The sequence below is a fragment of the Anguilla anguilla genome, chromosome 4 (genome assembly GCF_013347855.1).
Source record: "Anguilla anguilla isolate fAngAng1 chromosome 4, fAngAng1.pri, whole genome shotgun sequence".
Classification (NCBI taxonomy): domain Eukaryota; kingdom Metazoa; phylum Chordata; class Actinopteri; order Anguilliformes; family Anguillidae; genus Anguilla; species Anguilla anguilla.
In genome coordinates this window covers 37,113,904-37,127,557 of record NC_049204.1, presented here as the reverse complement: position 1 = coordinate 37,127,557, position 13,654 = coordinate 37,113,904, and the positions used below count along the sequence as shown (strand labels likewise).

General features: G+C 41.1%; 1 protein-coding gene across 2 annotated transcripts in view; it reads right to left on the bottom strand.

Annotated features, from left to right (window-relative positions):
- Window positions 1-13,654, bottom strand: part of gpr158a (G protein-coupled receptor 158a) — a 109,072-nt gene that overhangs the window by 61,376 nt on the left and 34,042 nt on the right. For both annotated transcript variants that reach the window (XM_035415434.1, XM_035415433.1), the window contains exons 3-4: window positions 8,575-8,677; window positions 1,145-1,377 (exon numbers count right to left, since the gene is read on the bottom strand). In XM_035415434.1, coding sequence (XP_035271325.1) covers window positions 1,145-1,377; window positions 8,575-8,677 — 336 coding nt within the window. The remainder of the gene's footprint in view (window positions 1-1,144; window positions 1,378-8,574; window positions 8,678-13,654) is intronic.

Here is a 13,654-nt window from a genome sequence, read left to right as displayed (position 1 = left end):
TAATTTCTTCAGGGTATGCAGTCAGAAAAGCCATATCCTCAGTAAGCTCCACTATGTAAAAATAATATCAGCTTATTTTTTTCACAAATTGGATTAGTATTATGGATAGGCCCTATACTTTATTACCATCATGATGAGAATAGGCAGGTTAAACAACAACATTCTCATGATGTGCTATGCACAGAAACGTTGTTTGTATAATTAATTTTCATAACGTTAATATTAAACTATCTATGTCATTTGTGCATTGTTATGTCCCCAGCCTCTGCTTGCCTGGGTAGTGCAGGTGGAGGTAATACCTAATTGCTTAATTGCTTGATTGCCTCCACCTGCCTGTGGCCCAATATAAGCCCTGCGGTATGAGGCTTGGGGCTTCTTTTGTGTGGTTTGTAGATAGTTTGTGGTTTTTGTGAAGAGAGATCTTCTTTGGGGCTTCTTGTGTGTGGTTTGTGCTTTGTGGTGTTTGTGTGGAGATCTTTTGTTTTGTGAACTTTGGGTTTTCGTTTGTTGTAGTTTGCGTGTTAGTTTGTGATTTTATACTAATAAATGTCTGGGTTTTTGTTTTAAAATCACTTTCTGGATTGTTTTTGGTGCATTTGGACTTTGTTTGTTGCAGCCCTTCGAGCTGGCCGTGAGAGCATGCAGATGTAAGCTACTAGATGCTCACTGTAGTACAACTGTCGATTTGAAAAGCAAAATGGTGGCCTAATAAGGCTAAAACTGTGACAGGATGAGCGGAGCGCATCGCTAAGGGACAGCTACGAGTGCCTCAGACCACCCTTCTAAAGGTATACTTTTCAGAAGGCATACCTTAGCTAAGGAGGCGCTGGGAAACAGCTCGACAACTAAAGGAAGACCTTAAGGTATACCTTAAGACGCATGTAGCGCTAAGGAGGCTCTGGGAAACGCAGCCTTGGTCTGTGAACATGAACTATTTCATCCTCATGGCATATATATATATAGCTATTTCTGACATAATTAGATTTTAAGATGGTAAATCATCTACACATAAAGTGTCTAATGCAGCAGAATTAACAGCTCATTATTATTATTACGGTTGGAACAAAATCCAGCATATGCAGTCGGTACTCGGGAATCAAATTTGAAAGCCCTTGCTCTGAATAAAAAGGGGAGCTACACATACCTTATTCCTGCGAAAGTGGTAGGCCAGCACCATGCCGATGAAATCTCCCAGCATGCACAGTCCCTGGAAGGAGATGATGGCCACACGCAGGATGCCATCCTCCTGAGTGTGGCAGGGCGTGTCATCCCTGCAGTAGGCGCACCCCTCCATGCAGGGCAGGCAATTGTTGGAGCCCTCTTCTGTTGCCCCCTCTCCTTGGGGACTCCCCGAAACTGCCCTCTCCTTCTCCTTTCCTGAGGGAAGCCAGACCAAACCGGGCCCCATATTAATGATAGTTTTCATTACAGAAGAAATTACTTCAGCCAGATTTCAGCCAGCAAGCATACCAGGACTTGTAACAGAAATTGTAACTCAGAGGTTACAGATTCGATTCCTAAGTGGGGAATGGTCGTTTGAACCCTTGAGCAAGATACTTAGCCTAAATTGCTTCAGTAAATATCCAGCTGTATAAATTGAGTGTATGTAAAATGTAAATTGTCTTGTCTAAATGTAATGTTACTGAAAGAGTAGGGTTGTTTACCAGTGTCCTGTTCAACTTTTCACGAAACTAGCTTTCAATATCAAAATAAATAAAACCAGCCACCAGTTAATTGTTTTTTACTTATCTGGTGTTGGCCAGAAGTTATATAAAATAAATAAAAAGACCTATGAGATACATGGCTAGTGTTAGGAAAAGATTGTGTACGGGAAAATGGTGGTGTAGAAAACCCAGATGGTGGGAGATTTGTATTTAATTTGCTACTCTAACCATTGAGGTTAATCCTGATACCAAACCTATTTCGAGAAGCCATTGCAAGGTCCTGTTCTTTTTTTGTACATGTATGTGCTCACATTATTGCTGGATTAGCAGTTGTGATGCATAGTTTTTGTATTTTGAATGTTTTTCAGATGCCTACAGCAGTGCAAAGTTATAGCACCAGCCTCGCTCCTGGGCCTAAAGACCGTATCTGCCATGGGAAACTACCAGAGGAAGGAAACCACAGACCCCTCCTGCAGGTGGGTTAGTGACTGCCTTACTGCAAGTGCCTGTGAGTATTTTTTTTCTTTGGGTTTCCAGAGGTTTCTAGCACTCGGCAGTACATAATATCAGGTTAGGCTCACCTATACGATGTAAAGCTAGTCATTGGAACGTTGGAGTCATAGCACTAGTTTTAGGCATGGTCAATCTAGACTTTACAGTTTCCATGATACTCTGTGGTTGCCATTTTAAGTACCACACTGAAAAGTATGGGGGGTGATTAAGGGGCTCGTTCGGAATGCAGACCAAATTGAGTAAAGTGATCATTCGGAATGAGTGTTTGCTAGCAAAACATGCACACGCAGAAAGAGGACGCATTCGCATGAAGACTTGCACACATGCTTCTACATAAAGGAGACGGTGATAGTGTAATTACTCCCAAGGGTAGGACATCATCGACATACAGTACAGTTCTATCACAGAACAGTTATGTGAGAGCAGTCGATCAGCTGAACTGGTCATGGTTGGCTATAAATGGAATGAAATATCTGCCTTTGCACTGCATCCCACTGCATTCCAGCTAGCTGTGTGACAGAGGAGGGAGAGAGAGCTAACCAGCTAATAGAAATGCCTTTGTGTACTGTACACAACTGCTCAATTTGATCTAGCTCAGGGATGGAACACCTGACTTAGCATAAGAAGGGTCTGTAAGGAAATTAGCAGGAAATGCTTATGAAAACATTATTTCAAACTGGCAGGCTATCTAGCTTATCTTTCTGCTGTTTCAGCTAACAAGCTAAATAAAATGTGCAATTATGTAGTTAATTTGCTAAGCCAGCTATGTATTTAAGCGGACATCTAGTACTGTTAATTATCTTCTTAACTAGCTTGCAAGCTTCAACGTGTTTAATTCTACATTTTAATTAAACAGTCTCGAGCAGGCTAAAAGGACAACAAGTTGTCTATAAAGGACAGCAGGTACATGATTTCAGAAATTAAATTTCCATTCGTACTACCCCATTTGTATACAAATGGAGACACAGTAAACGTTGGCCTGTAGGCTTTTTGTGAATGCTGCTCAAGCATCAGAACGATGCATTTCAAAAAGAACAACACAGAGACAAACAAATTTACTGCAAACAATTAAGTTCATGCTAGCAGTGGAATAAGAGTGTGAACTGATGGAATGAATTCTGTATTTTTCATATGTACTGCACAATTTCATTACGCATGAGCATTTAATGTGTGCAAGTCTTCATACCGAATGAGCACGTCTGTGAGCAAACCCTCATTCCACAAGCATACCTTCAATCCAGATAATCACCTTCCACAAGCAGGTCGTCATTCCGAATGAGCACCTTAATAAAGGCATTAATCACCCCCAATAAAAAGCATAAGGGGTTGAGACTCTTCCCAGACAAGCCATCTTATAAGTCTGCCCCCCCATTGGCCAGGGTTGAGTTCTGGTCCCCGATGCACGTCACTGCATCATGGAGAGTTGTTACTTGATAATCAGGTTTTGCTTGACAACTAATAAATTACTAAAAAAAACAAATATCAATCTCCACTCATTTACCTAGGCAGCTGAGAGTTATTTGAAGAGTTGTAGCTGTGTCTGAAGATACTGTGAACACCACTCAAGTTCATGTTCATGAGGGGAATGCGTCAAAGAGGAAAATCAGAGTATCTATTGGCATTTCACATTGACACGTTTATCAAACATGCTTTCCCCCAAACACAGGATTATGTAGGCAATAAGAACTGCATGCTTTGATCACAGCATGCATACCATATGGCTGAAAGCTGGGGTTGTGATGTTTTCTTATCAGGGGTTTGCTCATCCAACTATATGATAAGAAACATATGCAAAGCAAGTGCCAGTGGGTAATGATGTAGTAGCTCTATATTGTCTCTGACATGACGTTATTACGGTTGCATGTTTTCATTTTCACAGAATATATAATGGGCCATGAAAAAGGAAGTATGGTTATTTATTCCTGTATGAAAAAATGTATTCCTTTTTTTGAAAATATAGCATGCACATAGAATTCAGGAATGACAAATTTTATTCAGTGAAAGAATGATGCACATGCATGCTATTAGCTACTGCATGTGCAGAGGAACAATATGCATATTTCTATCTGAAATCATAATAATCAGTTCTGTGCACGGTGTGCTTTCCCCTGACGCCGGCATTGCTTCATTAAGCTGTTGCATTCAAGACGTTGAAGGGACCGAGTGGTGATTCACAGTCTATTTTTAGCACACTCTGCCATCTATTGTGAGCCCAATGCAGAAAGACAGGACAAGATAGGAACTCCAGACATCAGCTTCTTCACCACAGCAACACAAGGAGAGCGTCAATAAATGACATTTAAGCCAGACTATGCTAAATATAAATTATACTTTACTACAGCAATGCTGACACTTCTACATAGGTTTTCTGACTGATTGTCCATGACTGCCTATGACTACATTTCATATGGCTCTCAAGATCATAAGAATCTGAGCCAAGGGTAAACCATATTGGTATTCATGAGAGCAACATTGACCACAATCACAGCCTCCACTTTTCAATCTGATAAAATGAACATGAAAAGTAAACTTGAATTTTGATGGAGCATGGGCCGACATTAAATACAGGGATCAACTAGCCCAACAGGGAGATAAAACATTGAAATAATGTGTATGATATATATTTATACACACACACACACACACACACTATATATATGTCAAGGTCATTTTACTGAGGACCTACAGTAGCTGGAGAGGCAGAGGAGGAAGGAGGAAGAAGAGCAGAAGAAGGAGTGTGGTGGCCACAGGAGCACTCATTGGAGCTTCCCTGGGCAGCAGTCAATGTTTCTCACAGGATTCTGGCTTGCTGATGCCAGATCTCATTTGTCATGACAGTACGCCACAGACATCCCCCACACCTACTCAAACTGGAGGTTCACGCACAGCTGGAGGGACAGGACAGTACTGGGGGCATACACGCACGTGTGTGTGTGTGTGTGTGTGTGTGTGGGGGGGGGGGGGGTGTTGGGGGGGGTGCCATTTATTCCAATATTTCCATGAGATAACGTAAAAGAAAAACAGACTCATCTAACATGATTTTATGAAAATCAATGTCATTTTGGCGACTGGGTACTCCACTGTGTTAACTGCGCATGAGCTCACACATCATGTGGCCTGCGAAAATCTGGGGCCATCGCTTGTACCAATGGAGCGCCAACAAAGACGGCATCAGTGTAGAATCTCATTCACTTGACCAGAAAAGAGTGACATCCTATCTCATGTTACAAATTTCATAACCATAGAGCAGGACAGGCAGAGCGATTTAAAATGAATAAAAAACTGCAAAATATGTTCACCTTCACACTTTGACCTCTCCTGTACCTGAGGACAAGAATCAGATCACTGAAACCCTGAAATCTGATAGGGTATAATGTTTCTCTTACAGATCACTGGGCACCACAAGCACTTTAGAATAATGCAAGGTAATGCTTCTTTTAGGAATAATTGTTTGGCACCACTTCAACATTGTGACATAATGTAATCCTGAACTTATAAGTTATTGTCAAGCTTTATGTGCATGTTAAGTGTGATGTTCTAAAGGACAATTCTTACAGTAACTGTACAGTAATTTTGTGTGTGCAAAAATGATTACTGCTACTATGCTATTACTGAGTGTGTAAGCACTGCTGTTTTAGCCTGATGCTAAATCATAGCAACTGTCCATTGTGCATCTGTGTCCTTTGATGGATGGATACATAGTTCTTGTCAGTCTTGCTCAGAAATGTACTGTGCATGCCAGCATGCATTGCTAGAGTAGTCCAAATTAAAATACAAACACTAATTAAAAAAATTATTGTTGTTCTTGCACTCCTGTGACATGTATTAAAATGTATTCTGTCATGGTGGCTTTGCAAATGATTCTGGGTAAGTCTCAACAAACAAATGATTCTGGGTAAGTCCCAACAAACAAATGAATACAGTTTCTTCATGTAATTCCTCACAAGAATGACTAGCCTCTGTGTGATGAGACTGAGTGTGACATTACATTATATTTCTTGTGACCTAGTTGGTCACTGCAGAACCTGGGAGATGCTGTACTGCGAGTACACTGTATATGCATGCTCTGCAATATTAATGATCTGATTAATTACATGTGACTGCTCCGCTTTCTTGATCACCAGAGGTTTTTCTTTGTTTGAGCTTCCTTTCAACTCTGCACATTACCTTAATGGGTAATACTTAACTTGAACTGTAGGCCATGAAGCCTACATAATGCTGTGATAAGCATGACATAAGTCCTGTGATAACCAGCCATAAAAGAATATTGCACAGGCAAATCTGTCCAGAGTGACTTAAAGAAGTGGAGAACATCAGTGTCTCTGTGAATACAAAATGAGATATCACCAAGGAGGCACAGAAAGTACCAGACCTGGGTCAAATACATATTTGTTTTGGATTCAAATGCTTTTCTACGCTTTACTGATCTTGTCTGGTGTATTGGAACCAATGAAATACTCTCAAAAAGTGCAAACCCCACCATCTGGTCATATTGGCAGGTTCAATTACACCAGGCAAGATCAATAGAGCACAGAGAAGTATTTGAATCCAAAACAAATATGTAGTTGACCCAGGTCTGGAAATTACATTTATAATCAATAAGTATAAAGTTAGTGGAACAATCAGTTTTGCAGACAAAGTAAATACCATTTAAATGCCATGTATAACATTATTTGAAAAGGAAATCCAAAAAGAAGGAAAGAGAAAAGCTAATAAGGGCCTGGGGAATGACAGTGCAGTCTGAAGAGGCAGGTCTTCAGTCTGTTGGAAGTTGGCAGGGTCTCCGCTGTCCTGATCACGATGGGAAGCTTATTCCATCACCAAGGGGCCAGAACAGACTGGAGATGTGACCAGGAAGTACAAGCATGCAGGTGGGGGAGAGGTCAAGTGCCCAGAGGTAGCAGACCAGAGAGGTCTAACTGGCTTGTAGTGTATCATGATTTTCTGAAGCTAGAACCTAGTAGTTTCTTCAGCTGCCTGATAGGCCAGCACCAAGCTTTTAAACTGACATACACTATGTAGCAAGTGGAGGGAGACGAGAAATGTTATGCCACGCTGTCGTCAGTGTAATATTGCCTTCATTGAATATAGTTGAAGCAAATGGGTTACCAATTAATGCAATAATGCAAGCGTACTTCTGTTACAGTCCTAACTAGTGCAAATACTGCTACTACAACTACTAACTGCTTAAACAAGCACTAATAACACTAAATAAATAAATGTATGTATAAAGTATATATACAGTATAATCATCACCATCATCGTGATCAAAGCCATCCAAATTCTAATCATTGTTATCAACATCACAATGAAAATACTGATAAATGTGATTATCATAATCATAATAATCTTAAGAACAATTTCAGTTCATGAATGTTCCAGACGCATGGCACAGCTAATTAAAGAATGGACACTAATGAGATTTACAATCCAGCTGGAGAGTGTTTCAGAGCACAGCAGTCAGAGGAGAAACCAAGCAGTTAATTCAGTAAACATGCACCTCAGGAAATCCCACCAGTGGCAAATTCCACAGCAAGCAAATATTACTGAACTGCTGGGTCCTCGGTCAGTGTTTCCACCAGAGGAGAGGGATCCTGGCAGAAATCTGAGCGTAGGAAGGGGAGGCCATTATGCAATGATGCGGAATTGAGAAATAGGGGCAAGAATTCAGAGCTATACATCTGTGTATATATAACTTTCACTCACAAGGCATTAGCGTTCTTTTTTCTTCGCAATCATAGTTTGGCAAGTTGAACTCAATAAACTGTCATTGGGAAGGACGTGAAGAATGCTTGCATTTATTTGCACGTCAAAATCAATGACAAATGATGAATGGGTCTTAGTCTTATATCACAAAAACGTCAAGCTCTTTCATTGTTATTATTGTTATATACTTGATTGGCAGGAGACACTCATCCAGAGAGACTTAAACACTATATTATTCATCGCAAAGCAAGAATAAGACAGCAGTGCCCCACCTTGGAATCACACCAGCAATTGGTATAAGGCATTCATTACAATTACTTACCAAAAGCTCTCGTCTGCAACGACTGACAGAAACAGCCACTTTCTAGGGCTACTTGCTAAGCCATACGCTAGACTTCTGCCTCTATACATACAACAAACTTGGGAATTTCTTGCCATTTTTGAACACACTTGACTGAAAGCTATCTTCAATCTACCTTTACTCTCAGCGCCATCCCTATGGTCCCTGCAATAGTAGCTTTGTCAGGGTATAAGATTTCTGTGTTGCACCAGCGGAAGCCATCCAATAAAGAACTTACTTGCCTTTGTCCATAAAAAGTACATGGTTTGGATACTTTTAAAGAAAGAAGGAAAAAAGGAGAGCATTTATTTACAATGATACATGTATGTACTGAAATGAACTGAAACTTACTTTTGAAGCCATTGACAGCCACTCTCCTGGGATGGTAGAAGCCTTTCTTGCACTGGCACTTGTATCTGTCCAGCACAAATCCATAGCCCCGTATTGGTATGCACTGGAGATGAAACAGAGAAAAAGGTTTGAAAACTGGTATGCGCACGTTCGCAATAAGAGTGCTAGTGACCCAGCTAATGACCTATTACTACTGCGAACACTGATTCATATTATCAACAATTTAGGCTTGCAGGAATATAGATATATTATGAGAACATTTTAAACGCACTATAAATTTTCTGTCATAATATTTGTATTAATAGGATCCGAATTTCACGGGAAATTTCAGTGGGGCCCCTATGAACATGTGTGTGGGTATGTATATGTACTGTGTGTGTGTGTGTGTGTGGGCGTGTGTGTGGGTGTTTTATATTTTAAGTACTAGAAATGGGTGTATGCACAGAATTTCCATTGCACTTAAATGATAATATTATAATGTAACATAACTCTCTAAAGCATATTTCAATCAATGAGTAGGCCTAATATTGTCAAATAATCCATATTTTATGTTACGCAAGGAATACATGAGCCATGAGTGTTTATGTTCTGAGATTTTTCTTCCCTTAAATGTGCCTTTGATATCCTTAGCAAATTATTTGCAGCCTCCACTTGGTGAGCTAACACTGCTCCAGCAGACTCAATGGTAATAAATCCAATCAAAGTGTCGAGGGGCAACTTTGGCAGCTTTCATTCTGTCTCAGCCAAGTTACAAGATCTAATTAATATCTAAATTTAGAACAGGCTTATTTTGCGGAAATAAAAAGTAAGGGCTTAATTCTAATTCTAATGATTGTGATTTCATTTTCTTAAACGCCTAGGTCATAAATTCCATACACCAGGATACATTTTGGCAAGGGAGGAATGTCCGTTCACATTTCTTGCAGGCCTCTATGGAATAGGGTCAGACTTGGAATCTTCAGAATTTTGCTATCCTGTGTAACCTCAAGCTGAAAAATCCTACTTAAATCCATTTGTTGGAAAAGCAGTGCCCTCATAATTTCTAATGACAATAGGCACATATGCCCTGCCAAATCCATGCCACAGTATTTGAAGTGTCCACAGAATTTATAATACATCCAATACATCCATGGGACTTTACATATCCTGATGTTGAGATTGTACTCTTAATAGACACACATCACCTTCATTCATGTTTCAAGGTCCTTGATTTGAAAATTTGTATTTCCTTTCCCAGTTTGAACTGCCATTCTGTGGACATGCCAGTTAGAAAGCTCCAGAGAGCATCAGGGAATAACAGCCAGGCTGCAGTTCCTACTTGTACCTTTCACCCAGGTGACTGTTCTAGCACACACCTCCAAATCGAGCATCCTAGTGCCTAACATGGCTAACCCAGACTCCTAACGAGTCCATGGGTTTTATTTTACATGGCAACAACTACTATGGGAAGTAAAAGCAATAAATAAAGAATGTCATTCTCATAAAAAAATGGATGTCACTTCTCATACAGTAACAAATGTGTACACAAGTGCACACACATGCATGGACAGAAACAGTCACTCACAGACGCAGATACACATATGTGAATTGTCCATTTCTGTGAAGGGTTGTTTTTTTACTATGTTCTAAACATCAACCAATCCATTCCTCATATGTTTGCTGCTTATTCCTGGCTGTCCACCAGGTTAAAGTGCACTAAAGACGGTGACTGTGCGGTCTTAAAGGATTCATGGTCTGAATTATTTTTTGGCACGTTGTGTTTGACTTGCTGGAGATTACTCCATTAAGAGCACACAGTGCACACAATGAATCACAATGAGGCCCAGATGAGGGCCCAAAGTTGGGGGTACACATCTCTGCTACCAAAGCACAGCCAATATTTACCATTAAATATTCAAGCTAGGGCCAACTTGTAAGTGTAACCTACTCTAACTATCTCTCACCATCAAAATTATTACAGAGGATACTTATTCTGATGCTACACAAATAGAGAACAGGTATATGTGCACAGGTTACCTGTTCTCATACTGCGCAGATTCAGCAGCAAAGCTTGTGCACAGGTTACCCACACACTGGTACAACACAGACGTGTGTACCTCTGCCTCATTTCTATTCAGACCGACTCCGAGCTCCCTGGAACAGATGGGAATCTGAGGGATGCCTTCTGCCACGTGCGATTCCAGTCAGCCAGCATCAACGCAACACTCCAAAAATAGGCACAGATGAAGGTGCCGTCAACGCTCTGATTGATGTGCTGAGGCAGGGTGCTCACTGAAGGGAAGCGCCAGACAGCACCTGCATCCAGGAGCAGGCCCATCAGTCAGGCACCCACACGTGCAACACATTCCAATAGACTGTAAAATTGACGCCCTACATAAAAATCAGCAAAGGTTCACATACGGCACACGTTATTCACAATTTGCACTGTTGCATTGTTGAGATTTAGATGTAGGTCAGATTGCATTCTTGAGTGACTTTTGTGATCAATAAATCATTACCCACCCCCCAAAGAAACTATTTCTCTACACACACACACACACATGCACACACACACACATTTCTACATTTCCACTTCACTCTCTGTCAGTCATTTTTATAATTTATAATACTATGCATACACACATGTAGAATGACTAACAATTCTTGATTTCACCCAAAAAATATGATTTCATACTGTAAATAACCAAAGTAAAAAACATAAACGGGTGGGCCAATTTATGATTATAACTTGGATGTCTTTCAATGGTGTCTCGCAATATGGCTTTACTGCCTTATTGTCTTTCAACTTAGCAGAGCAATTGACCCTGTAGTAATTAAATATTGGCATTTTGGCTGCTCATGTGGTCATTCCCCTTGAGAAAATAAGAACCAATCATAAATTCAGTGAGCCGCACTGTCGACCACTGCCAATATTTGAAAGGTTTTATTTTTTAAAAAGTAACATTAAAGAGGCCAACAAATGAACAAGGACAGTGTAACCATGTTTACAGAGAACAGTATTTCTCTCAGGGTTTTAACTCTCATGAGTCACCAGGAAGGCAGAGCAGACAGATATTCAATGAGTTTGATCAAGATGATGGATGACCTATTCTCAGGCTCCAAACAGGAGTCCCAGGGCCTGTGCTTTCCGCGTGCCACGGACCGAGCCTGACGTTTCGCATAAAACACCCCATTATTTGTCTGGACAGGAACTCCGAGCGGCGACTTCACGTGATGTGACGTTAGTTTGCATGATGTCATTTTGAGATGACATGACATAGCACCGGTTTCCTCCCGTTTCCCTGGATACTGTGGGACCCAGACGGTTGGCAGGGAAACAAGGTAGAGAAAGTGTCTCTGGTACAGTGCTTAGTCTGAATGGAGAAATTTGCTCAATTTCCCAAGCAGCAGAATCCACCTTTGCTGTGACCTAATTTCCTTAGTTTAGAGTTGCTTCAATCCATAATATTTTTTTTTCTTTTTAGTTCCAAAATATGCAGGTATATTTGGAGTGGTACCATCAACACTAGTGTAGCTAGCGATGTGTAACCAAAATGTGAAGGAACAATATATGACAGATCAACAATATTCTAGCAATTATTTGCACAAACTCAACTGACTGAATTAGGCTTAGCGCATCACAAACCTCACCAGTCTCCATGCAAGCAGCTGAGCTGAGTATAGTTTCCTTCATCTGAAAGGCTGCCTGTCACTGTTTGCTACTATCCGGTTCATACAGCAATGAAGGCCGGTTTTATATTCATACCCACCTACTATATGTCAAAACACAAACCCCATAATTAATAATTCTATTAAGCAAGAACCCCTAAAGCACTGGCACTGAACACATTTAGTGAAATGACTTAAGGTGTCGAACCCTGACTTTGCCAGTGATAACGTGTAATTGGTCATAGCCTTGTTCTGGCGGGGTTTCATCTGGCAGGCTTGCCCCAGTCCCACTGCACAGAAAGCAACTCCTCCAGTCAATCAGTACCAGACACCTGCAGCCTGCCTGCGTCGACTGCGCATGAAGTGCGCTCCTCAGGGGTAATTACTGTGCAGCTGAGCTTGAAAGAAGAGCGCATGCTCGTCCGTGCGGTAACCAAGGACGCTAGTGATGACTGGGCCTACAAACATGTTTAACCTCTCTTGAGAGAAAAGAAAAAAGGCATAAAAATCATTTAAAAATCCATTCAATCCATCTTTACAGATGTGGACTTTACAGATGCGGACTCTCTGCTGCAGCATGTTGAAATATGCACATGCCTCTCCCCCCATTTACCTATTGGGTTGCCAACTCTTTAGACTACTCCCCACTCTTTTTACACACGCCACTTGACCCATTATCACACAAAAGCTGAAGCATGTGGGCTTACTTGTGTATGAAACTATAGGCCTGTCTGACAAAATCCCACCAGAGACTGGGAAGGAAGCATTTCATGGAATGACAGGGCCCTGTGAAAACTCCCCCCCCCCCACCCCCCACCCCTTTTCTTCCTCCCCCTCCAGGGCACGAATAGCCTCGTTTAAAAAGGGGGGGAAAATGTAGAAAAAACTTTGATATTGATGAGGAGACCTGGGCTCATCTGTGACCTACCAGAGAACTGGACCGGCTAATTACAAGCTAACAGAACACCGCTCTTCACTTTCAAATGGCCCCTGTGATTCCAGTCCCGGCTCGCCACTGATGACGCTTTTTAACTGGCTCCAGAGCAGAGCACAAGGAGCTGCTTCAGTCAGTAGATTTACAGAAGTGCAGCCTAATTCCAATCTGCTTCGCTGTGTAACACTGTCTTTCAGCGCAAGGCTTTGTAACAGCTTCGATTTGCAGAACACCCAGATCACAGTTCCCAGGCAGGATCACTGTACTCAGATGAAATTCAATACCAAAATAATTGTGAACATTTTTTGTTTGTTTTATTTTATACTGTAGAGCAATGGAACACATACACCCTTGTTAAGGCTGTTGTGTGTTCACTCAAGCCTTACAAACAATCTCCTTTTCTTTTCTGCAGCCTCGAACAGGAGAACGACACGTTAGTTTGGCTATTCTGTACTTCAATATGTGTGTGGGGGCTGCTGGGTAGCTCAGTTAGCTAAG